Source organism: Dendrobium catenatum, unplaced genomic scaffold (assembly GCF_001605985.2).
Source record: "Dendrobium catenatum unplaced genomic scaffold, ASM160598v2 fragScaff_scaffold_1220, whole genome shotgun sequence".
Taxonomy (NCBI): Eukaryota; Viridiplantae; Streptophyta; class Magnoliopsida; order Asparagales; family Orchidaceae; genus Dendrobium; species Dendrobium catenatum.
In genome coordinates, this window is record NW_021319682.1 from 3008999 (window position 1) to 3035982 (window position 26984).

General features: G+C 37.5%; 2 protein-coding genes across 4 annotated transcripts; both read left to right on the top strand.

Annotated features, from left to right (window-relative positions):
* LOC110104357 lies at positions 1–17384 on the top strand. Of its 2 annotated transcripts, XM_020833421.2 has the most exons (4): positions 1–153; positions 475–656; positions 16925–17132; positions 17207–17384. In XM_020833421.2, the coding sequence occupies exons 2-3, from the start codon at positions 475–477 to the stop codon at positions 17109–17111; spliced, it is 369 nt and encodes a 122-aa protein (XP_020689080.1). In that variant the 5' UTR covers positions 1–153; the 3' UTR covers positions 17112–17132; positions 17207–17384. The 2 variants fall into 2 exon arrangements, with proteins under 2 accessions (XP_020689080.1, XP_028555013.1); XM_028699180.1 differs by having other exon boundaries at positions 16925–17384.
* LOC110104356 (translocase of chloroplast 120, chloroplastic) lies at positions 520–25218 on the top strand. 2 transcript variants are annotated; one of them, XR_002304042.2, is made up of 4 exons: positions 520–656; positions 19931–20147; positions 20365–23846; positions 25030–25218. XR_002304042.2 is itself a non-coding variant. In XM_020833420.2 (3 exons), the coding sequence occupies exon 3, from the start codon at positions 20372–20374 to the stop codon at positions 23765–23767; it is 3396 nt and encodes a 1131-aa protein (XP_020689079.1). In that variant the 5' UTR covers positions 520–656; positions 19931–20147; positions 20365–20371; the 3' UTR covers positions 23768–24531. The 2 variants fall into 2 exon arrangements, 1 of the variants encoding a protein (XP_020689079.1); XM_020833420.2 differs by lacking the exon at positions 25030–25218 and having other exon boundaries at positions 20365–24531.
* Positions 25219–26984: the final 1766 nt, after the last annotated feature.

Sequence of the window (26984 nt, forward strand, 5' to 3'; positions counted from 1 at the left end):
TATAAAAATTTTTCCATCCAAAATTTACCGGAGAAAGAAAAGGGCAGCCTTCGGGCCATTGATCATCCAGCAGGTTTATAGAAATTCTTTCTGCTGCAGAAGGCGATCTCTCTGCTTCGACATTCCATTAGTTTCTGCGGCAGTAGGGAGGAGGTATTCTCCACAGCCTCTCTCTATCATCTTTATCCGTCATTCTTCTAGATAGGCTTTTTGTTAATTTTTTTTTTTGAATCTAGGGTTTTTTTATCACATTGATATTCTGATTTCTTCTCTCAATTTTATATATAAAGCTTTTTGTTATATTTTTAGCTTTGATTATAAATTTCTGCTAGATTATTCTCCTTTCTACGTGCGTCGACGGTGAGTTTGATGTAATTGTGTGGACCGCGTTTGTGTTTACGTGTTCGTGTGGTTTTGATCGATTGGTGAAAGGTTGGCTAACGTTTAAATTATTTAATTTGAACTTTAGAGTAGATGGCATCGAAGTTTCTCCAGCTGAAGGTCAAGGCTGCGCAAGCATCACAATTTGTTGCTAAGCATGGAGCTGCCTACTACAATCAGTTACTGGAGCAGAACAAAGAGTATATCGTCCAGCCACCTACATTAGAGACATGTCATGAGCTTTCGAAGAAGCTGCTTTACACACGAATGTCAAGGTTAGTTTTCTGGTTGGGCGTTTTCTGCTTTAATTTATATTTTGCTATTCTAATTTTAAGTTAACCTGTCACTTGGTCATCAATGAGAGTAATGGATTTTAGGTAAGTTTACTGAAGTATTTCTTGCTTAAAGAAGGCCTTTTTCTTTAATACAGGCCTGGACAAAAGGAGAGTAAAATTTGGGAAATTGTAGCATGCACTTTCTTTTCGGTTGTGTTTGAAATTTAAGGTTTGTATTTGATCAGTTTGGATAGTTTGAGACAGTAATTAGACAAGCCGATTAATCTCGGTTGAAAATTGAGAAAATCGATTAGGCAAAATTATTCTTTAAACCAAAGTAAGCGGAATAAAGCTTTAGTTTGGTCAGTTTAGCTTGAACCAAAATATAATTAATTGTAATAATAAACATAATTATTTTTTGCTTTAATAACATATATTAAGAATAATACTAGTAATATTTCTTAAAATTTATGATTTTGACATGTGAAATAAATAATATTCAATTAATATTTAGGTTACTTGTTTATTTTAACGACTTTATTGGTTTATTATTTGAAAAACTTAATATAGTTCAACTATTGATTGGATTGGTTTTACTAATGTAAAAACTGCACTAATAACAAAAAAACTAAAAAACTCAATATTACAACCATGATCTAATCTATACTTTAATGACCGAATCAAAGCAACAAATAAGATCGGTTTAGTTTGTTTTTTTCATTTTATCCAAACAATACACACCATATGTACATCTATTAAATTGCTTGCATGTGTAATGGCGTTTGATAGTGTTGAAGCATGCATCAAAATGACAAACAGAAGACATGTGAACCACTTTTTTTTTGTTTTATCAGGATGTATAATTGAATAATCTTAATAAGTTATCTATTAAGAAAAATGCTCGTTACTTAAATTTGGATATGCATCATGAAAAGGTGCCATATAATTACTCATATATTTATTAGGAATAAATCTCCAATGTTTAGTTTAATCTCGAGCTGTTGACAGGAGTATGTTGAGCTCCTTCAAAGCTCTTAAAGCTCCTAATTGGGCTGACCTGCACGATTGCAAATTCTTGAACAATTTTGTGCAGAAGTTTTGTTTGAATATGATATTGATAAATGTAGAACGTGGGAAGAGGAGCAATATGATACTATAATTAAACTGTAACAAAAGAAACTCACTTGATTGGTATTCCTCATGTTTGAAGAAATTGCTTGCAAGTGCGACTACATCTGATAATGTTGAATAATGCATCAGAATGACAAACAAAAGATGCATGAAAGAGCATTTTTATCAACTTAAGATGTATAATTCTATAACGTCAGTATGTTCCCTATTAAAAAAAAAAATGCTACTCATTGAAGGCAGGATGGACATTGCCATATAACATATTATGTAATTTTTAAGATGTATAATTCTATAACGTGAGCATGTTCCTCCAAACTCTTGCCAAAAATATTAATGCACGTCATTGCTTATAAAAGTTTATGCAGGTCAACACTACTCCCCTACATACTCCTCTAGCCATCTCCATCTTTCCCATTCCCATCATCACCCCGTAGCCCCCATTATCCACTAATTTCACCCCTAACAGATCCACAATCTGATTGGAAATGAAATTGTGGGTTATCCCACTATCGATCAGCACCACCGACTCACGATCAACTATTTCTCTCTTCACTTTCATGGTGTGATTCGGGGCGAATCCAACCATTGAGTTTAGAGAGACTTCTGCCACATCCAAATGTAACTTCTCCTCTTCCTCCATTTGCCCGCTCTTTCCTCCCTCTTTAGTTTCCTCGTTATTACAGACGATGAGAACCTGAAGAGTTCGATCTTTACACCATGCCCTGACATGTACTTCTTATCGCATCTGAAGCACAACCCCCTTGCTCGCTTCTCCTGCAACTCCTTCTCAGTAAGCTTCTTGAAATTTCCCCCGAATCCCCCTCCTCCAGACTTCTCCTTTGGTACTTTATGCAAACCTCCCGATGCAGCTCCTTTGAGAGCTACAAAAGTGGTACTCATCCTATCATCAGTATAGAAGCCACAGAGAGAAATAGATAAGTCCGGGTGCTAGTGGTGTAGGGCCTCCGATCGAACATTGGGGAATAAAAGATACATTTCACTCAGACCATACGCCAAGTCTGTGCGAACTCTTTAGTTATCTTTTTATAGTTCACGTGTCCCTTGCTGCAAGCACCTAGATCCCGTTGCGTTGATTGTCAGTCATTGTGCACCCCCATCCCCCCGATGCTGTTGCCTCTAGCCCCCCTATCCAGATGCTTTTGGTTGTCAACCATCTGTGCCAACTCCATGGTTTCCCCCAAGTCATGCAGCCTCATCACTTTCATAGTTGCTCTGATCTCTGGTTTGAGTCCCTTCATGAAGTTCCTCTCTAGCACAGACTCAGAAAGCTGATATAGCCTACTAGCTAGGTATTCAAACCGATCACGGTACTCTGCCACGGTCCCCTCTTGCTTCAGGGCAAAGAACTGTTCATAGAAGTCCTCTCCCCTACTGGTTCAAAAACGTTCTAGTAAGCAATCTTTGAACTCTCTCCAACTCCGGATGGGTTGCCTCATGTCCCTCCACTGATACCATGCCAACCTGTTTCCTTCCAAGCACAATCCATCTGCTGTCAATTTCTCCCCCTCGGTCAACCCATTGATTGCAAAGTACTGCTCCACCTTGTAGATCCAGCTATGTGCATCCTCGCCCTCAAAGATGGACATCTTCAGTTTCCTCACCCTCAGGTCATGGGTCACCCCCGTTTCCCCTAACCCCTAAATAACCTCCTATTCATCGAAGAGGAGGTGTTCCCCAATGGTCACAATATTCCCTTTGGCGATAATACCCGAGCCCTTCCTCATATTCCCCTCTTCTCCTTTCATATACTACAACCCGACAGTAAAATTCATCCCTTCTCCCAACAAAATTAGCACCCCTTCTTTCATAGCCCATACTCGTCTCCTCCCTAGAAAGTTGTTTTAGAGGAGGCATTCCATCATTTCCCTCAAGGATCTCCACTTCCGGATTCCCCTTCTCCCTAAATGGGTTCGGATTTCCGCACCTCCCATTATCACTAGTGGTCTTCCTTGCTTTCGATGTCGCCGGATTTTGCTTGCCTTCAAGCATCTTCTTCATCATGTCTTCCAAGGCGGCAAACCTTCCATCCATCTTTTCATAGATGGAAGCAAATTGATTATGAAAATTAACGATTTTTTCCTCAAAATCGGTCTTTAGTTGACCTATTTCTCCCTCCAATACTTCAACTTTTCTTCCGGCCATTTTACTTTCCACGATTTACAAGAGAATCTTCTTGCGGATGAAAATTCCTTGCTGAAATTTCTGGATTTCAGCCGCCAATGGTCCCAAGATAACGCTCTGATACCAATTTGATAGGAAGTACTTGAGTTCGCAAGTAACCCTAAGGGTAATACTTGAGTTCGCAAGCAAACCTAGCTAGATTGGGTGGAAAACAATGAAGAAAACTATTGTTTACAAGAGTCAAACAGAAAATAACAGTAGATTTTCTTAGGAAAACTGGGAAAACTGAGATAAACAATGAGGAAATCCACTAATAAATGAAAGAAAATAGCAAATGATACAAGTTTCTTCAATTCAAGAGGAAGAAACAACTCTCCAAATCTCTAGCCAAGCCTAGAGCCCAGGAACACAAACCCTAGATCTCAAATTGCTTTTCAAATTCAAGATGACACTCATCCTAGCCAAAAGGAGCATACTTAAAGCAAAATACAAATATTTAATGCTAAATCCCTAAACAGCCCTCCACATTTGAATTCCCCCCCCCCTAACCCAATAAATGATTATGCACAAGGAATTAATGTCGCTACTTGGGATTTGGGGAGGTGGGGTTGTTGTAATTTGGGGATCTTGTGATTCTGTTTAGAGAAGTCAAAGATGGAGTTAGAAAAAGAGTATTTTAGCTTAAGGTGCAATTGATTGGAAGATTCAGATAAAGTGAAGAGGGAAGCAAGATGGGTGAATATAGCTTCGGGTATGGAATTGGATAATTGAAATCAGAAAAGTGAGTAAGGGTTGTCATTAGTAGTGAAGTTGGTGCTTAGTGAGTTTGGATATCTGATTTGATCTTGATGGGAAGAACTGTTTCTATGACTTAGGGGATCTCATAACTGAGATGTGGTGTTGGGGATGGGTGTTGCGACATAAATGATGTCACGATGGGGATCTAGTGTGAGACCTTATGAAGTTGGGAATTAGGTATCATATTTGGAGTCTCTGTTGTGAGGATAGATTTGATGAAACTAGCAACTAATGATGTGTGAATCACTGAATCTCGGTGTTAGTTATGAACATGATGAGATGGAGGCGGAACACAGCGGAAGGCTCAACAAGAGAGCAATTGTTGCAAATCCGAGATGAAGAGGGATAAGCAACGATTTGAGAATGCCGGTAACTCTAAAAAATGTGAGATTTAGAAGTTGGGAGAAGAATCACATCACAAAGAAAATTAATTCATGTTTTCTTGATGCCTATTACTCCCCAAAGATAAGCATTTATACAAATATTGCTTTATTAAGTAAATTGTTAATGTAGAAAAGTTATTTGTTATTAAAGGATTATATAGTACCTTTTTTAAATGCACATCTGATTTTTTGTGAAAGGGCTATTGAATTATGGTGGAGGATGCATATAAATTTGTTTTTCAACATCCTCATCTAAGAAAGCATTTTTTTTTTTTCATTATATTATTGTATAATCAACCAAGGTTGCAGAGATGAGGATGCTTAGGTGGATGAGTGGCTTTACCCTTAGAGATAGGATAAAAAATGAGCATATATGTGAAAAGGTTGGAGCAGCTCCGGTGGAAGATAAGATTAGAGAGAGTCATCTTAGATGGTTTGGTCACATTTAACAGAGGCATTCTGATGACCTGGTTAGGAAAGTTGAGGTTTTAGATTTGTCTTATGTTAAGAAAGGTAGAGATAGACGTAAAAAGACTTGGTTAGAAAAGATTAGAAATGATTTTTCTTTATCAGATTTAAATGAGAAATTGACTTTTAACATGACACAATGGCGAAAAATGATTCATGTAGCCAACCCCACGTAGTGGACAAAGGCTTGATGTTGTTGTTCTTTTTGTATGAATCAACCAAGGTTTGCAACTAGAGAATCTAGGTTTCAAATTATATTCATTTTAGCAATAGGAGCAAATGCTTCTTTGTAGTTTACTTTATAGAATTGAGTACATCATTTTGCTACTAACATTATTTTATACCGCTTTAGGCTTCTATTTTCTTTATAATTTAATGAGAAAATTCATTTGCATCCCTCATTTTTTCTCTTTTGCAAGCTCAACGCTCTCCTAGGTGTATTTTTTTTGGCTATTCATCTCTTTTCTTTTGGGATCTTTCCAATTTTAATTTTCTAATATTTCAAGTAAAATTTGCAAAATTTTGATAGTGTTGGAGTTGATGTTTGTAAATAAGATTTTGTGTAGGAGAAATTTTTTGAAAAGAGATGTATTTGGTTATAGAGTAAAGAGGAGAATGTGTTATAATTGGTTTATTGTCATTATGTAAAATTAATTGATAATGATTCCGAAGACTTTAGATGGTCTTTGCCTGACTTGTGGGTCTGAATAGATTTAGTGATAGTAGTAATATGTTGTTTTTGAGTTTGTATAGCTAGAATGTGAAAAGAGAATATATTTAGTTCATCAAACTTTTCTTTTGAGTAGATTTAAACCCGAATACATGGAGTGAAATTTTAGTAGTAATAGTTCTAATGAGGGGACTGTGACTTTGGATGATCAAGTCATTAATAAGAGTACCATTTTAGATATCTTAATTCTATTGTCCAGAGTGATGGTGAAATAGATGGGAATATTATTAGTAGAATTCAAGTTGGATGGTTAAAGTGGAGGAATGCATCATGCATGTTGTGTGTGATAGCTAAGTTCCTTTCAAACTTAAGAGAAAATTCTATAAGATGGTGGGAGACCAGCAATGTTTTATGACGCATAATGTTGGTCATTAAAATAAATCATACAATTAAGTTAAGTGTTGTTGAGATGAGCATGCTTAGGTGGATGAGTGGCTTTACTCTTAGAGATAGAATGCGAAATGAGAATATATGTGAAAACATTGGAGTTGTTCCAGTGGCAGATAAGAATAGAAAGAGTGGCCTTAGATGATTTGGTGACATAAAATGTCGGCCTTCTGATAACCTAGTTAGGAGAGTAAATGTATTAGGTTTGGCCTATATTAAGAGAGGTAAAAGTAGACCTTAAAAGACTTAGTTAGAAAATATTAGAAATGATATTTTTTTATTAGATTCAAATGAGAAATTGACTCTTAATAGGATACAATGGAGAAAAATGATTCATGTAGCCGACACCACGTAGTGGGATAAATGCTTGATGTTGATGTTGTTGATGTTCTAAACTTTTCTTCCATTTTTTATTTTCGTCCAAAATAAATTTGGGTGAAGAAATTTTATTTTCATCGAAGTGATATTTTTTTGTAGTGAAAAATTTTGTGGTGGTTCGATAATTGCACTTATATCCTTTTTTTTATGTGGACAAATATCCTTAAAAAACACACTTTAATGCTCTAGGAGCAAGTTTACCCTTGTGTTATTTATAGATGTGAATATATGACAACCAAACATCTTCAGACGGAGTTTTGAGAAAAAAATGCTTTTGAAATTAATCACTTTTGAGCGTATTCTATGAATTAGATATATGAAGGTTAGCCTAAATTCTCCTTAATATTTTTTTGGAACTTAATTTTGAAAGAGAAGATTCATTGTGACTTACAGGAGGTGTTAATTTTTTTCTGCCACCTCATTTTGTTGTGGGATGTTAGAATAGGAGGATTGTTGAATTATATTTTCTTTGAGGACGATCAAGTCTGATTAAAATTATATCAAGCATTATCGGTCCTATTTTTTTAGTCCTCCTACTAATTTGATTTTTTTATCATAACAATGAATATTGGCAAAATATAACTGACATCAAATGTTTATTTTCTAAGATATACCCATTTTATTAGAGTGCAATTATCAATTAGAGAATTTTGAAGGCCCCAAATAGTTAGAGTGAATTATCTTGAAATGAGTAGATGATCTAGTTTAGTTTTTATGAAAAAAATTGTTATATTCTTTGGCAAATTTTCAAATCTCGCAATGAAAAATTTTAATTCTTATATTTATAAAAATGAGAGGAAAATATATATTGTATAGTTTTAAAGGAGAGATGCCCATTTAGAGTAGATATGAATTAACAACATATGTGGTTCAATTTGGATTCATGCCGGGTAGGTCTACTATGGAAGCCATACATTTATTGAGAGGTTTGATGGAGAAATATAGAGAGAATAAGGAAGATCTACATATTATATTTATTGATTTAGAGAAAGCATATAATAAAGTTCCAAGAGAAGTGCTATGAAGAGTTCTTGAAAAAAGGAATTAATAATTCTTATATTCAAATCATTAAAGATATGTATGCATGAGCTATTACTTGTGTTCAAACACAAGGTGGTTTGACCAAGTATTTTTCTATTTCGGTTGTATTACATCAAGGATCAGCCTTAAGTCCATATCTTTTTGCTTTAGTCATGGATGTCTCACTAGACATTTGCAAGAGGATGTACCTTGGTGTATGCTTTTTGCTTATGATATTCTTCTTGTTGATAAGACTAGAGAGGGAGTTGAAGGTAAACTTGAATTATGGAGGTCAACTTTAGAGTCTAAAAGTTTTCACTTGAGTAGATCTAAAACTGAATATATGGAGTGTAATTTTAGTAGCAATAGACCTAGTGAAGGGATTGTGACTGTGGGCGATCAAGTCATTAATAAGAGCACATATTTTAAATATCTTGGATCTATTGTTCAGAGTGATGGTGAAATTGATGGGGATGTTATCAGCAGAATTCAAGTTGGATGGTTGAAGTGGAGGAATGCATCGGGCTTATTGTGCGATAAAAAAGTCCCCCTCAAACTTAAAGGAAAATTCTATAAGATGGTGGTGAGACCTGCAATGCTTTATGGTGCCGAATGTTGGCCATTAAAAGAGAAGCATAATAATAAGTTAAGTGTTGCTGAGATGAGGATGCTTAGGTGGATGAGTGGCTTGACCCTTAGAGATAGGATACAAAATGAGCATATATGTGAAAAGGTTGGAGTAGCTCAAGTGGAAGATAAGATTAGAGAGAGTAGCCTTAGATGGTTTCGTCACATTAAATGGAGGCCTTCCGATGACTCAGTTAGGAAAGTTGAGGTATTAGATTTGACTTATGTTAAGAAAGATAGAGGTAGACCTAAAAAGACTTTGTTAGAAAATATTAGAAATTATCTTTCTTTATTAGATTTAAATGAGAATTTGACTTTTAACCGGACACAATGGCGAAAAAGGATTCATGTAGCCGACCCCACTATGTGGGACAAAGGCTTGATGTTGTTGTTGTTGTTGTTGTGGTTATTGTCTTCAAGTCGGTATAGCTGCTTCTATTATCTATCTTACCCATTTATCTTTCTCATGATGAGATCCTAAAATATAGAATTATTAATAAAAAATATCATCTTGTTGTTGTGGTTTTGGGTGAGTTTATATATAGACAAAATATGTAAGGCTAGGTTGATAACATATATCACAAAACTTTGGTGAGCTCTTTTAGTTTAACCAGATAAACTTGCCCTTTTAATTGACCTTCTTTATTTCCACAATAATCCTGGGACTTTCTGTGGAGCTTTCGATGTTTCTTTTGATATGCTCTTTTTTCTTGTAGTAATTGTTCCAGAGGTTTCTTTTGGAAAAAAAATGTTCTTTTTGAGATGAGTAAGTGGCTGTCTCTTATCTTGAGTTTCTATGGTTTTCATGGCCAATGTTTCAGAGTTTGGGATGTCAAACATTAATATTCTTCGTACTTCTTCAATTTATATGAGTGATAAGACTTCATTTAGGGATGTTAAAATTTCTTTGCTCAAGCTTTGAATATGAATTTAGTTTAATTCATTATTGAGTCCTATTACAAACTCAAACAGCTTTTTTCTTCCTTCAAATTGTTCAAGAACCATAGTATCATCACTTCATTTTATCTTGTGATCTTCATAGAACTGTAATTTTAGCCAATAGAACTTCATTGTATTGAAATATTTAATGGCAGAAATGTCATCTTGCTTTGTTGTTGATAACTTTGTCTTAATCTCATAAATGAGAGCAACTTCTTTAACTTTTAAATTTGTTTGACAACTTTCCAAACATCTTTTACGGTTGTTAGGATTATGTATGATCCATGAATTTTAGGCTTCATAGGGTTCCAGGACCATGTCATGATCATGTAACCCATTTCATCTCAAAGTGTAAACTTTGGGTCTTCTAGATTCGGAGGAGGATCAATCAAATGGATTTTTATCTTTCCTTTTGAAAAGATCTTCACAATTCGAGGCCAGTTCAAGTAGCCTCTTCTATTCAAAAGATTTGAGATTTATAGCTCTTAGAATTCTTCTTTAGTATGATTTTTATGAGTTTTGGTGGTCGACTCTTTGGAAGAGAAGTCTAAAAAATCGTCATGATGACGAGAATAAAATGAAACAAAGAAAACACAAAGGTTGTGAAGAGGACCCTATCCTTAATCGGATCCCATATAAAATAGAGAATTGGCTGGAAGTTTGGATTGTTTATTTATCTCATTAGTATCTATACATAAATGTTGATTGTAATAATTAGGAAATTATACAATTTTCAAGTATAAAATGAATTACATTGAATTGCTGCCGGAAGCATATTATAAAATTTGTATACATATATTTTATTCTAGCACCAAATACCCATCCAAGTTCCCAATTTGTTGGAGCGGGTCTTTCTTTCTTGTTTCAGCCACTTGTAAGAGTATTATAATGAAATAAACGGCCAATCAATTACTTCATTAATGTTTGAGTTGGCTACACTGATTTCTTTATTGTTTCTGCCATGTCATCAATCTATGGGATTTTGTATTCTCAACCGAAAATATCAACAAGATGATAGGCCTTGGAAATAAAAACAACATGCTAACAAGAGAAAATCCGTAGGAATACGGAATACCCAAGACAATGGCTGATTTTGTAGTATTTCTTCAACACAAAAGCAAGATACAAATGATCTATAATTTGAGAGATAGATCGTCTCTCTCACAAACCCTAGATGCTACTACGAACTCTCTATAAAAGAAATCACAACAAGAAAAAATCACACAATGAAAAGAAACCCTAGAATCAACCCTAAATAATCTCTCCTAATTCCCCACAAAACATCCTCCTTCCTTAATTTCCTCCCCTATTTTGAATTCAAACTAGTTAAATCCGTCCTTAATCCCTCTTTCAATCTTTTCTTAATACTTTCCTTACATAAGGAATTACCCGCTGCTAGGCCTCACATGGGTGATTGAAAATCTTGTTGTCTCTGCCCCGTCCGCCCAATTCTGTTGGTCCAAGTCTTGCTGGACCGGCTGGTGGCTGAGCCGACCCCCTCCCATATCAATACTCCCCTCCCCAAAATGCACCTTGTCCTCAAGGTGGAAGGTTGAGAACTGTCTTCTGATCGTCTTGTATGGTTCCTATGTGGCATCGTGCACTTGCATCACTTGATTAACACCTCTTGCGCCCCTGTTTCTCCTTTGCGCACACCTTCTACTTATAGAGGTTCCAAAATAACCTTCATGTCTTGTGTCAAAGTCGGGGGTTGTGATGATGGCGTGTGCTCTCCTATTGCATTCTTCGGCTATGAGACGCGAAAGACTGGATGCAAAGCTGATGAGGGTGGTAGCCTCAATCGATATGCTACCGCTCTAATATGGTCCAAGATCTCATAAGGCCTTAAGTATCGTGGGGATAATTTCTCATGGTTAGTGTGCTTTATCCGTAGGGTCTCAATTTTAAGTAAACCATATCATCTAGCTCGATGTTTACTTATCTTATGTGCTCATCAACCTTCATTTTCATGATCTGTTGTGCTCTCAACAAACGTCCCTTGAGCTGAGATAATACCCTATTTTCTCTTCTAAGTACTGCTCTTCATCGGACACTGGTGTAGTGCTCTACCCATAATGAATCAAATGAGGCGGATCTCTTCCATAGATAATCCTGAAGGGGGTTATCATTGCTGCTGAATGATACGGGGTGTTGTACCAATATTCTGCCCAAGCAATCAACCTTGTCGAGCTCTTCGGTGTGTCTGATACAAAGCATCTCATATAGGTATCTATACTTATATTTGACCATCTGTCTGGGGGTGGTAGTTTGTACTTCGCTTCAAGACTATCCCTTGTAAATGAAATAACTCCCTCCAGAAGTGGCTAAGTAATACCTCGTCTCTATCTGACACAATAGTTTATGGGAATCCATGCAAGCTCACCACTTCTCGTATGAAAACAATAGCCACAGTGATTGCTGTATCAGGGTGCTTCAAAGGGATTAAGTGTGCATATTTGTTCAGATGATCCACTACTACCAATATCATTAAAAACCCCTCCGATCATGGCAACCCTTTGATGAAATCCATTGTCACCTCCTCCCACATCATCTTTGGTAAGGCCAGAGGTTGTAGTAACCCTATTGGTATCATGACTAAGTACTTTTGCCTTTGGCACACATCGCATCTAGCTACCCAACCCTCTACATCGCTGCGCATCCCTACCCAATTTAATTTTGCTGACAACCGGCTATAGTTTTTTCGACCTCCTGAGTGTCCTCCAACTGCACTGCCATGAAACTCCTGTAGCAGCTTGGGGATGTATCCCGATTCTCTCGGTAGAACGAATCTCTCTTGGTGTGGTAGCTGGGCTCCTCTCAGTGTGTAATTGGGATGAATATCCGAGTTATACTACAAATCAACCTTGATATTCTCCAATCCTTCATCCTGTTCACTCTCCCATTTTAAAGCTTCCCAATCTAGGATCATGGGCACTAGCAAGGCTGCTAACTGGGGCTCTTCGACTCTCCTGGACAAGGCGTCTTCTTCTTTGTTTTCTAAGCCCGGACGATATTGGATCTCGAAATCATATCCAAGCAACTTGGATAACCATCACTAATGCTCCTATGTGAAAATTTGTTGTTCTAATAAATACTTCAGGCTCCTCTGATCTGGGTTGACTAGGAAATGTCTCCCTAATAAATATATTCGCCACTTCTAAATAGCCAAGACAATAGCCATTAGGCATTAGCTCTTTCTCTCGTACACCGACTTGAGTCTTGCCCTGACTGAATTAGGCAATAGGCCTCTGACCCTGCATGAGCACTGCCCCCAGTCTGTAGCCTGACATATCTGTCTCCACCACAAATGATCTTTTGAAGTCAGGAAGTGCTAGCACTGGTACACTGGTTATTAATTTCCCCAACTGCTTGAAAGCATGTGTAGCCGCCTACCCCACTTGAAATTGTCCTTCTTCAGTTGCTCAATCAATGACTATGTTATCATGTCATACCCTTGTACAAACTTTTGGTAGTATTCGATGAGGTTTAAGAACCCTCTCAACACTCTCAAGTTCTTAGATAAAGGCCAATCCAATATAGCCTCAATCTTGGAGTAATTCTGCTACCTCTGCTATGCTCACCACATGTCTCAAGTACTCCACCTGTGATTGTGCAAACGAACATTTCTTTAGGTTGGCATATAGCTGGAGCTCCCTCAATGTTTCTAGCATCATCCTTAGGTGACCCATATGCTTTGCCTTTATACTACTATAGATCAAGATGTCATAAAAAATACTAAGACAAACTTTATGAGGTAGGGCTGAGAAATCTGATTCAGTGCTCGGGGCATTTGTAAGGCTGAAAGGCATCCCCAAAAACTCGTAGTGACCTTCATGAGTCCTGAAAGCTGTCTTGTGCTGATTCCCTAGCTCATTCTGATCTGGTGGTATCCTGATTTTTGATCAATTTTTTATAAAATGACCTTCCCAAACAGATTTTTCAGCAGCTTATCAATCAGGGGATAGTAAACTTGTCTAGCATAGTTTTCTTATTAAGGGCCCTATAATCCACACAAAACCTCCAACCCCCATCCTTCTTTTTCACTAATAATACTAGGTTGGAAAGGAGCTACACTGGGTCTGATAATCCCTACCTCCAGCATCTCTCGGATGTGCCTCTCTATCTCATCATTCTGAATTTGCGGGTACTGGTACTGTCGAACACTGATAGGAGAGCACCTTCCTTCAAAGTGATAATGTGCTCGTGTTCTTGGGGTGGGGGTAACCCATTAAGCTGTTTAAAAACCTCAGGAAATTGCTGCAGAAGCTGATGTATACACTCAGGGACCTTGTCTACTGGTGAATCCCGAATTAGCCCAGCCCTATTTCCTATATTGTCTTGACCATGGTTTTGAGTGAAACCATAGTTCTGCATAGGCTGGCATCCTCTCATAGCACCACCTTCTTCCCCTCCACTTGAATCTCCATGGTCAAGGACTTCGAGTCCACCTTGGTCTCTCCGATCGTTTGTAACCACTTTATCCCTAGAATCACATCGATGATCCCTAAATCTAAGGGAAGGAAATCCTCCACTATATGTATGCCCTGGAGTGCCAGCACCAACCTTCTGCAAATTTCCCCACTCCTCCCCATCTTTCCGATTCCCATCATTGCTCCAAAGCTTTATGTATCCACCAACTTCAATCCCAACTGGTCCACGACCCGGTTGGAGATGGAAGTTATGAGTAGCCTCACTATCCACCAAGACTACCATTGGCTGCTCCTCGATCAATCCCCTCACCTTCATTGTTTGATTTGGAGTAATTCCCGCCACAGAATTTAGGGATACTTCATCCACACCAAGATGTAGCTGCTCTCTTTCTTCTTCTGCTTTCTCCACTAGGTCCTCAATGTTACTCTTCCTCCTCACAAACCAGAAGGACTTGGAGTATCCGGTCTTTGCACCGATGGCGTGGTGCATATTTCTTATTATAGAGATAGCACAAACCTTTAGCTCTCTTGTCCTGTAACTTTGCCTCTGTGAGGTGCTTGAAATTTGTCCCGGGGCGAACTCCCCCACTCTTCTCCCATGGTGCCTCCCGTTGAAATGATATTATTTGGGTGCTCGGTGCCAATGAAGTTGAAATACTTATGTAAGATCCTCCCACATCCACGCTCTTACTGCTTCTGTCCATCTGCCTCCAATCTTCTGCTCTCTGTGCTAGTTCCATCGTCTCCTTCAACTCCCTCGGCCTCAGCAATCGAAGGTCCGCTCGTATGTCAAGCTTGAGGCCCTTCATGAAATTTTCCTCTAGGATTGCTTTTGAAATTCCCCTCAGCCGTCCCGATAACAACTCGAATTGCTCTCTGTATTCCATGAGGGTCCCCTCTTGAGTCAAGGCAAGGAATTGCTTGTGTAGATCTCCTTCCCGAATGGCTCGGAAACGTTCCAACAAGCAATCCTTAAACTTCTCCCATGAGAGGTTCTGGTATCTAGCCTCCATCCATTGGAACCAAGCGAGGGCTTTCCCCTCTAGACATAACCCTGGGGCTATAAGCTTCTCCTCCTCTCTCAATCCGTTCACCTCAATGCATTTCCACCCGGTATACCCACCCATGGGCATGCTCCCCTTCAAACACCGGCATCTTCAACTTCCCCACCTTCGCTTCTCCATCCCAACTCCCTCTCTCACTGATAGTTTCCCTCGTGTATCGAGGGTGGGCATCCCACCTTTATTCCATCCGCCTCCCCTTGACCCGATCCCCATGACTCGGCTCGTCCACCTCCCTCTCCGGTTGTCCACTCCCCTTTGCCCAAACGGCCTCCCTTAATGGTCGGTCGCCCTACAACTTTCTTCATAAATCCCACCATAAAACTCTCTTCCCCCCCCCCTTCTTCAAAACCTCTATTCCACCCTTTATCGGAGCCCTAGGAGATTGCTCTTGATGAAATGAATTTTCCTCGTTGAGCTCGTCCCTCCAGATTTCTTTTCCCTTCGATTCTGCCAAAACCCTTGGTCAAATCGTGGTGAGGATTCGTAACCGGAACCGCTAGTGGGGCTTGAGATTGCATCTCCATGAGCTTCTTTTTCATATGTTCTATCTTTCATAATTGGCTCTCCATCCGATTTTTCAATGTTAAAAATCTTTCCTCCATCCCGGATTTGATTTGCTTCACTTCCCCAACCTTAGGAATATCCAAGACAATGGCTGATTTTGTAGTATTTCTTCAACACGAAAGCAAGGTACAAATGATCTACAATTTGAGAGGTAGATCGTCTCTCCCACAAATTCTAGACGTTGCTAGGAACTCGCTACGAAAGAAACTACAACAAGAACAAATCACACATAATGTAATGAGACCACAGAATCAGCCCTAAATAATCTCTCCTAATTCCACCCAAAATATCATCCTTCCTTAATTTCCTCCCCTATTTTAAATTAAAACTCCTCATTAAATCTTTCCTTAATCTCTCTTTAATTTTCTCCTTAATCCTTCTCCTTACATACGAATTACAAGTTTATTGGGCCTCACAAAGGGGGCGAAAATCCTACTGTCTCCACCCCTTCCGCCAGGTTCTGTTAGTCAGGCTCCTGCTGGACTGGCTGGTGGCTGAGCCGGCTTCCTCCCGTATCATAAGACTAATAAAATTTTCAAAATTATTACATTTGGTATTGGACAATTAATACTTTATAGCTAAAATGAGTATGGCAAATAAGACATTAAAAAACGAGTGCTAGATTATGATTGATATGGTGAGAATTATTATATCAAAAAGATGAAGGGATAAATATCTATTCAGGATTAAAATAGTAGACTATACAGTTTTAATTTATTTGGGCATCTAAAATAGAAATTAGAAGATGCTAATGCGTGAGAACTAAGAAATGAATGGATAAACAAAAGTAAATTAGTCAAAGTTAAAAATTTCATAAACTAGATTTAACATTTATGTAGCACATCATGATGACCGGATGAGAAATTCATATAGCTGCTAAAAAATAGTTAAGATTAAGGCTAATGGTTAAGATAATAGTCTTTTGAATTGCTGAGATTATTACGTGTGGAATCCAGATCCAGTGAATCCTTCGGTTCTATTACTGTGAACAGTAAAAGCACAGCAGTGAAAAATAACCGTGCTTTTACTGTTCACAGTCACAAAACTGAACGGTTCTCTAGGTCCGGACTCCGCACGTAATAATCTCTCTTTGAACTGATAAGCCAATGAATTGTCCTCTCCGACATGTTTAATGTGCGGCGTATATTTTTAGTTCAATCGAAAAAAAAATACATATTTTTATTAACTTAAACACTTTATTTTGCAGTATTCCTGTCCGGTATGAATCGTTTTGGAAAGAAGTTGAGGGCGTGAAGCACATGTGGAGGAACAGACAAGACTTGACGGTGGAGGAATTAGGCATTGCTGCTGTTTTTGGTCTGGAATTGTTTGGCTGGTTCTGTGTGGGGGAGATTGCTGGCAGAGGATTCACCTTCACAGGCTACTATGTTTGATGAAGTTACTCAGGAAAACAAGTATGGCTTGCAATTTGCATTTGACTCCACTGTTTATTACATGATCCCTAAACCCTAACATTTTTTTTTTAAAGCTGGCAAATCTGCAAGAAAAGCATCATTCTTAGACCCTATACCCTATTGGACAAGCATCATGCTCAATTTAATTTCAGAGTTTCGCATTGTATCAATTTAGTCTCTCGACTATTAAAGATTGATCCAGTCTAGTCCTAGAGCATAAACTAAGAGTTATATATGAGGATATTTTAGATAGTACAAGTATATGTGAGATTATGCTGTTTATATTGTTCTATTTTATCATTTATAATACATAGTTAATATATCAAATAAGGAAGATAAATAAATCTAGCATTAATTGTCTCTATCTCCTTGTGGATGTCGCACATTATTGTTTTTTTCTTCATTTATGGATGCGGAAGTTTATTGTGCTTGCTCGCAGTAGCGCAGGCCATACCTGCGGTCTCTAGCATCTCGCCCGCATTGTGTTGTCTTTGGCCTCGCCAGTCAAAGTGAGTCATCGCGATCATGGCCTTGGCCATTAAAGTGCGTCGTCTTGCTCGCCGCATCACTTGTTTTGCTTGTCCGCCTCCTGCGTCGAAGCACATCACACTTGTAGTCTCTGTCTGTTGAAGCATGTCTCCATGCTTGCAGCTACATGTCTTCTCCCTCGCACCATTTGGTCTCCAGTGTCATCTCTAGAGAATTATAACGAGAAGGCGAGAGATTATGTTAGCAGCATTTTTTTCGAAAATACTCGCAAAGAAACAAACACTGGCGGCTTCTTTCATTAATTCAAATGAAAAGTTTAACAGAGGGATCGAATCGGATAATTTTTAATAGTTGATATGCTAAAATGGAACAATGTGAAACTCTGCGATTAAATTGAGTATTTATTAATCACTTTCTTTCCACAGGCTATTTGATAAGCTCTATTCAAATTTAAACATAACAGATCAAGTATTCATACCAATGCCAAATTTAATATTTTTTAAAAAAATTTTTAATGTTATTTTTTTAATAATTCTATAATATTCACCTACAGAGCCCTGCATTTGATACTCATACCCACACCCACCAAAGTAGGACATGGGTAGGCTCACGACCTCGTTGGTGGGTATGGGTGGGTACTCAACATCGGGGGATAAATTGATTTACATTGCTAACCATTATATGTCGTATATTATCACAATCTTCATTATACAGTACTTAACACTGAACAGTATTGCGATCACGGTAAATTCTGATATGTAGTTTGAAAGTTTGCTGTCAGAGCAAAGGGCAACAAGTCTCAAGGCCATTAGTTCGTAACAAACTGCATTTAAAAAACACGAAAAGTTGACAGATATGAGTGGGTGCAACATCTCAAAAGTCAGATACTTCAGAAGAACAAAATAGTTATTGAGATAGCTACTTTGCTCTCTGATTACAATGGAGAATTGAGGTTTTTTGTCCTAAGCGGATAAGCATTAAATCGCTGAACTATCCTAATTAATTAATCACTAATGATTGGTGAGGGTAAGTGATTATATTTTCTTAGAAAAAAAAATTCAGCTGATTATGTTCGAATTAATGGTATGCATACTCATAATTATTTCAATCAAATTATTTAAAATAATAAATAAATAATGACACATATAGATAGATATGTCATAAATTAAGTTAAATAATAACGTGAAAAAAAAAAAAATTATGGTGAATAAAAAATCAATTACTAATAAGATGTTTTTTTTTCTTTTTAAAAATGATAATTGAAATGTGCATTTAAAACATAGTTTTATTTAAAATGTTTTGAACCAATTTTTTTTTTTTAATTTGTTAAATAATAAAATTAAATGCTACATGAATTATTATATGTTTTTATATTTATTTAATTTATAAGATGGTGAAATTGAATTATAGAGGTCAATCTCAGGGTCTAAATGTTTTCACTTGAGCAGATCTAAAACTGAATATATAGAGTGTAATTTTAGTAGCAATAGACTTAGTGAGGAGACTGTGACTTTGGGCAATCAAGTCATTAATAAGAGTACACGTTTTAGATATCTTGGATCTAATGTTCAGTGATTGTGAAATAGATATAGATATCATTAGCAGAATTCAAGTTGGATGATTGAAGTGGAGGAATGCATCGAGCTTGTTGTGCGATAGAAAAGTCTACCTCAAACATAAGGGAAAATTTCATTAGATGGTGGTGAGACTTGCAATGCTTTATGGTGCCGAATGTTGGGCATTAAAAGAGAATCATAATATTAAGTTAAGTGTTGCAGAGATTATGATACTTAGGTGGATGAGTGACTTTACCCTTAGAAATATGATACAAAATGAGCATATACATGAAAAGGTTGGAGTAGCTCGAGTGAAAGATAAATTAGAGAGAGTCGTCTTAGATGATTTGGTCACATAAAACGTGGTCCTTTTGATGACCCGGTTAGGAAGGTAGAGGAATTAGATTTGACTTGGTTAGAGAATATCGGAAATGTTTTTTCCTTATTAGATTTAAAAGAGAATTTAACTTTTAATATGACAAAATGGAGAAAAATGATTCATATAGGTGATCCCACATAGTGGGACACATGCTTGATTTTGTTGTTGTATATTCATTATGTTATATTTATTTTTTTTGAAAATTTATATTTTATTGTGGCCTCCAATATTTATGTGTATTTTATATTTTTTTAATAAATAACTTGTATGTGTAGCTTGTTATCTGTGTAGTTTTTTTATCGGTATCCAAATATCCAAATATCCAAATTATTTTTTATTTTTACTTTGACTGTGATCACCCGTCCATTTCGCAGCCATCTACCTTCCCGTCCGTCGATCGCTGTTCTCTCGGTCGCGCGTTATCTTTTACCCCGGTTCCTTTCTTCTTCTTCTTCTTAAGCGGGCGATTACGAGAGGAAGCGGCAGGTGCGTTAGATCTCCACTTACTCCTTGACTGTGGCTATTTCGAAGGAAGGAGGAAGAGAAGGGAAAGAGTACTGTGTGTTTGTCTATCTTTTCAGCTTGTGGAAGGTCAGTTTGAATCTTGCTCTGAGTTCTCGGAGTTCAAAACCCTAGAAAAAGATCGATCTATGCACGTACCCTTTAATTATTCTTTAATTGTCTTTAATGCGAGATCATAGAACTGCGAGTGTTTAATTTGTTTTTATTGCTCGGCTTGCGGTCTTTATCGAGGCGGATTTTTTTTTATATATATATATAATTTGGTTTTGGTGTTTTGTATCTCTAGGGTTGAGATGGAGGGCGGGGTTGGGATCGTTGGAGATAGAAAGGTGGAGGTGGAAGATGGGGATGTGCCGATGGAGACGGCGCCAGAAGATTTTTCTGATTCCCAAGTCTCTAATGGTCTGACTAAGGATTCTTCTGAGAATGAAGTATTTGAGGACGCTATCGAAGATGCGGAGAGCTTAAGCACACCGCAATATGTTGAGAGTGGGGTGTTTTTGGAAGGAAATAGTGGCGACTCTAGTTTCGGGCAGGGTTTGGAGAGCATTCATGGGTCCACTGATGTTGAGTTTAATGATCAGAGCCCTGATGAAGACAAGATTGTTTCTTCTGAGGTTGTTGATTCAATCACCAGGTCTCAGGCCAATGATGCCAGCTTTGGACAGCTTGAGACAGCTACAGCTAAGGAGGAGGTAGGTAGTCAATCTGAGGAGCAAGAAGGTTCTTATTTAGCAATCCCTGCTTTTAATAAAGATGATAGCTATGGTGATGTTGAAGACTTGAATGCCGATGTATTTACAGAGGGTGAATATTTGTCGTGTCAGAATTTGGCTGAACCACATGGAGAAGAAACAGCTGATGAGTCTGAGAATTCTGATCAAGCTGAAGGCAGAAAAGGAAAGGAGTTGATCAATTTGAATGTTGGTGAATCAGATGGTACAGTTGGGGAAACTTACTGTGTCCCAGGTGATGATGGGGAAATAGTTTCTGAGTCTGATAATGAAAATTTAGGTATTGAGAAGACTCAGAATGGCGTGATTGGAGATGAGACTTCTTTTCGTAAACAGAGTGTAGATGGCATTGAATATGAGGAAGATATTTCAAATAACCATGAAATTGAGGAAATAGAAAGTAAAGGCTTTGATGATATCAGGGAAGGTGATGGAATAAAAGCAGAGGCAGATTCTTTGTTGGTGGAAGAAGGATCTGCATATTCTGATGTTACAAGTGAAAATGAAGAGTCCTTGACTCAAAGTGGCGGGTCTACATGTCAAAGTAAGATGCCAAAAGAATCTGTTTTTGTAGAAAATATTGGTGAGTCGAGCTCCACTGATGATGACGAAAATAATGCTTTTACTCAGCAAGTTTCCGCAACCCGTTCACTCCCTGAGCCTTCATTAACACCTTCGTTGCCTTCTCGTCCGGCTGGCCTAGGATCTTCTGCACCCTTATTGGAACCTACTCGTTCACTTCAGCCATCTAGGGTAAATGGGTCTGTTTCCCATCAACAGACCCGGAATTCTGAAAATTCTGTCCCTGATGATACTGAGGAAGGTGATGAGATCCGGGAGAAACTTCAGATGATTCGAGTAAAGTTTCTGCGCCTTGCTCATAGGTTAGGCCAGACTCCACATAATGTAGTTGTTGCACAGGTCTTGTATAGGCTTGGGCTTGCAGAGCAGCTAAGGAGGAATACAAACCGGCAAGGGGTTTTCAGCTTTGACCGAGCTAGTGTTATGGCAGAGCAACTTGAGGCTGCCGGGAAGGAACCGCTTAACTTCACATGTACTATTATGGTTATTGGGAAGACAGGAGTTGGCAAGAGTGCTACAATCAATTCAATTTTTGATCATGCCAAAGTCCGCACGGATGCTTTCCAGTTAAGTACTAAGAAATTTCAGGATGTAGTGGGCACTGTTCAGGGTATACAAGTCAGGGTAATTGATACCCCTGGACTATCTTCTTGTCCATCAGATCAACGTCGCAATGAGAAAATTCTAAACTCTATCAAGAGTTTCATCAGTAAAACTCCTCCAGATATTGTCTTATACTTTGATCGTCTGGATATGCAGAGCAGGGATTTTGGTGATGTGCCTCTTTTGCGAACAATCACTGATGTATTTGGTGCATCCATTTGGTTTAATGCAATTGTGGTTCTGACCCATGCTGCCTCTGCTCCACCTGATGGCCCCAATGGCAGTCCTCTGAGCTATGAGATGTTTGTGACCCAACGTTCTCATGTTGTTCAACAGGCAATACGCCAAGCTGCCGGCGACGTGCGGCTCATGAATCCAGTGTCCTTAGTCGAGAACCATACTGCTTGTAGAATGAACAGAGCAGGCCAGAGGGTATTGCCTAATGGACAAGTTTGGAAACCACAGTTATTGCTGTTATCTTTTGCTTCAAAGATTTTGCAAGAAGCAAACATGCTTCTTAAATTAGAAGATAGCCCAACAGGTAGGCCATTTGGATCTCGTACAAAAGCTCCACCATTACCTTTTCTCTTGTCTTCTCTTCTTCAGACAAGGCCCCATCTCAAGCTTCCAGAGGACCAGATGGATGATGAGGATAGCATGTTTGATGATCTAGAGGAGGCATCTGATGAAGATGACGGGTCTGATTATGATGAGCTACCACCATTCAAATCTCTTACACGGTCACAGCTAGCTAAGTTGAGTAAAGCACAGAGGAATGCGTACTATGAAGAGTTGGATTACAGGGAAAAGCTCTTCATCAAGAAGCAAATGAAGGAAGAAAAAAAACGTCGGAAGCTCCTGAAGAAGATGAACGAATCAGTCCCTGACGTGCCCATTGATCACGGTGTTGAGAATATAGAAGATGAAACTGGCGGTCCCGGATCTGTTCCTGTTCCCATGCCGGATTTGGTGCTACCAAATTCTTTTGATTCTGACTATCCTACTCATCGCTATCGCTTTCTTGATTCTTCCAACAAATGGCTTGTTAGGCCTGTTCTTGAGACTCAGGGTTGGGATCATGATGTTGGTTATGAAGGCCTGAATGTTGAAAGGTTGTTTGCAGTTAAAGATAAGATTCCTATATCTATTTCTGGGCAGATAACAAAGGATAAGAAGGACTGCTCTCTTCAAATGGAAGTGGCCAGTTCACTAAAGCACAGTCAAGGCACAGTTAGTTCAGTAGGTTTGGATTTGCAGACCGTTGGGAAAGATATGGCTTACACTCTACGAGGCGAGACAAAGTTCCAAAATTTTAGATGCAATAACACCGCTACTGGCCTTTCGGTTACCGTCTTGGGGGATACAATGTCCGCTGGTGCCAAGATTGAAGACAAGTTGATGATAAACAAAAGGCTTAGCATGCTAATAAGTGGTGGCGCTATGGCTGGTCGAGGTGATGTAGCTTATGGAGGTCGTCTTGAGGCCATCTTGAGAGAGAAAAACTATCCCATTGGGCGCGCTCTTTCAACCATTGCTCTTTCTGTTGTGGACTGGCATGGCGATTTGGCTGTGGGTTGCAATATTCAAACTCAGCACTCCTTGGGAAGGGGAACCAACGCCATTTTTCATGGAAATTTGAGCAACAAGGGAAGTGGCCAAGTTGGTATTCGCTTGAACACTTCTGATCAGGTTCAGATAGCTTTGGTTGCTCTTTTGCCCATATTTAGAAGTATTATCAGGATGCTTTCTGTTTCATCTGAGCCTTTCTGAGAATTCAACATATATGATTAGCCAATGGAGGCTGCTACTCAGTCTGATTAAAGGATATGATATAAGGCAGCGCTTACAGGTGAGTAAACCTCAATTGCTGGGTGGTATTTGTCTCTTTAGTTAGGCTTTGGAATTCGATGTCGCATTTTATGGTAGGTATTTTGAAATATTTTAGAGTCAGGAGTGTAGAGATTTTGAAATGAAGTTATTTCTTTGATGCTTAATGAAGGATAAATTGCATTGCCTATGGCTGCTAATTCATCCTAGATTTCTTCATTTTTCATTGTTTGTCTTTTCAAATAAATTTGATTTAAAAATTGTTCATTTTTTTTAGTAATTTGTGTGACACCTACAGGTTCAGCATTCAATTATGCTAGTTCCGATCTGATTCGAAAAAGGTTAGGGTTTGAACTTTTGAGTTTTTCAACTATTTACATGACTTTGGGAGTATTTTAATGCATGAAAATTGATTGGGTGTGCTCTAGAATGTGTCATAAGTATTGCGTGTGAATTTTGACAAAATTTGAGGATGTCACTTTTGGAGCGGCCGCGCCTCAATGTTGCATGTTCTGAGTGCCGCGGCGTTGCACTCAGCCAAGGCGTCACAAAGTCACATTGTAATGCTAGCTCTCAGGTTGTTGTAGATTTTTGAGCAATGCAACGCTTCAGTTTGAGCATTGTGAAAATTCGCTCAGTAGGAAATTCAATTGTCTGCTATTATACAATACTGTGAAATTCTAACATGTGTTTAAATTTTACTTTAATTACTGCATAATGATGAAATATATGCCTATGTGATGAGATATATGTTTATATGATTGAAAAATATATACTGAGAGTTATAAGAGGCAAATTTTTTTTTAGATTCTATCTGTATCAGGAAATATTCTAGTGCCTATAAGGCATATTCCTGATGGGTATAAGTCATATTTTGGTGCTTATGAGTACAAAAGGGAGACATTAGGGACCAAAATCTTTTGAGATTGTGTTTGGGATCAGGATATGAAATGTGAAATGCTATATGATATAAAATGTTCTATTCTTTATTTATTTGGTATTTTCACTTATTTAGTATTATTAATTGCGAATAATTGTTATGCTTTATTTATCTTTTCCAGTACACATAATAAATTATATGATTGTATTTAGCTGCTTTTAAGCAAAATGTTTAATTACTAAAATAAAAGAATTTGAAAATGTAGATCGACTTGTGTGATTTGCTGAGTTGTTGTAGCTCACTGTTGGTTGTTTGTGATTTTCAGGATTTGGGAAAAGAAAGGAGGCTATTGATTAATAGTTCGGGATCATATTTTACTTGATATGTATTTTGCTATTTTGATTTTTGTATACTCATGATTAGTTTATTTTTTAAGTTATGTAGTTTCTGTCTGTAGCTATGTACTGTAGTATATATATGATGAAAAAATCATTATGGATGGATTATTTTCAGATTTGGATGTTTTAGTAGCTTTGTTATGTGTAGTTTTATTTGAAATGAAATTGGAAGAGTTTATGAACATTTCAAAACTAGATCTTGAAATTTTCTATCACAGCTCAACACGATGGGATCTATTTTGATCGGATTGGAGTGTGACAATTTATGCCATTCACCTGTCTTGTTTGCTGAGTGTTTCTATCAAGTCTAAGTAGGGCTGCAAACGAACTGAGCCGAGCCGAGTATGTGAGTGTTCATGTTTGAGTTCGTTTATCATTAGCTTGTTCAAGTTCAGTTCGTGTTTGATTCGAGCTTTATTGTTTGTGTTCATGTTTGGTTCGTTTAATTCAAAGGTGTTCATGTTTGATTCATGTTTGGTTCGTTTAATTCAAGGGTGTTCATGTTTGATTCATGTTCGGTTCATGTTCGATTTGTTTAATGCTTATCGAGCTTTAAACAAACAAGCCTTAATAAGCTATGTTCATGAACATATTTAACAAACAATCGAATGAACAAACAAACATTAAATTTGTTCATGAACATCTTAAACAAACAATCTAGCAAACATGGACAAATGTTAAATATCTTTTGTTCAGAAAATTAAATTTATAATAAAAGCAGTTGTCTATTTAAAATGAAAATATGATTAATTTATATGAATATATTTTTAATGAAGCTTAATGTTGAGCTTGTTCATGAACTTCAAATAATATTGTTTGTGACATTAATGAACCAAACAAATTAGTGTTCAAGCTTGTTTATTTAAGGATCGAGCATTTAAAATGTTGTTCAAATTTGTTTGTTTAGTTATTTAAACAATCACAAACGAGCTTTAATCGAACCGAGCATCGAGTAGCTCGCCGAACGCTTGGTTCGCTTGCAGCAGCACTAAGTCTAAGCTCACATAAGCTAGTAGGGATTTTAGACGAGCGCACTATATAAATTATGTTCAATTAATGATGTGAGACACTGCAAACTGATATTACTGTCCCGCATCAAACATTAAATAAACAAACTGAAGTAAAGCAATGCAAACTGATAAACAGTTTTTTTGAAAAAACTCGGTACAACTCGGTACTCGGTACAGGCGCTTTTTTTGCCTAAACCGAACGTAGATGAGCGTACGTTCACTGGATGTAATAAAAGTTCCAGTTTTAGAGCCTTTTACCTTCTTGCGCCAATTATTCAGAAACCACAGGACAGCAAACCTGACATCTTATATGTTGTAAGAGATGGCAAAATTGTTATAATAATAAAATAAAATCAAAGTTGGAAACATTTCTAACAATTTATCAAATATGAAATTTCTTATGAATTTAATAATGTTTTTAATAACTATTATAATGTTTTGTTTTAAAGTTGTATAAAAAATTAATATTAATAATAGTGTAATGTGGTGATTTTTTAATGTCATGAGACTTATTTTTTTCTGTATTTAGAAAGAAAGCCTCATCTCCTCATGATCTATAAACCTTCAATAGGTTTAACATCTTCATAAGTCTTTGTAATTGTTGACTTCAACATCCATAAACATTGATGAATCTATCATGATAGCCGCTTTAATAAAAAAAATATAATAATAATTTTATATAAAAAAATTGTTTTAAGAAATAATAAAAAAACTGTACCAAACGAAGCCAAACAGCTGCAACCAAAGATGGGCGACTTCAGCTTGCCTTACGGGCGCACTTTGTGGTATCTAAGGCAGTAGAAAGATGACGAATATTAATAGGTTAATTTTTCCGTTTCCTACACTAAACTTTGGACAATATTTCTTCCTAC

Bases quoted from the DNA above. Each gene is read 5' to 3' on its own strand.
- LOC110104357 (XM_028699180.1), top strand. From the start codon at position 475: ATGGCATCGAAGTTTCTCCAGCTGAAGGTCAAGGCTGCGCAAGCATCA. The intron at 657-16,924 runs GTTAGTTTTCTG...TTTATTTTGCAG, and splicing joins CTTTACACACGAATGTCAAG to TATTCCTGTCCGGTATGAAT.
- LOC110104356 (XM_020833420.2), top strand. From the start codon at position 20,372: ATGGAGGGCGGGGTTGGGATCGTTGGAGATAGAAAGGTGGAGGTGGAA.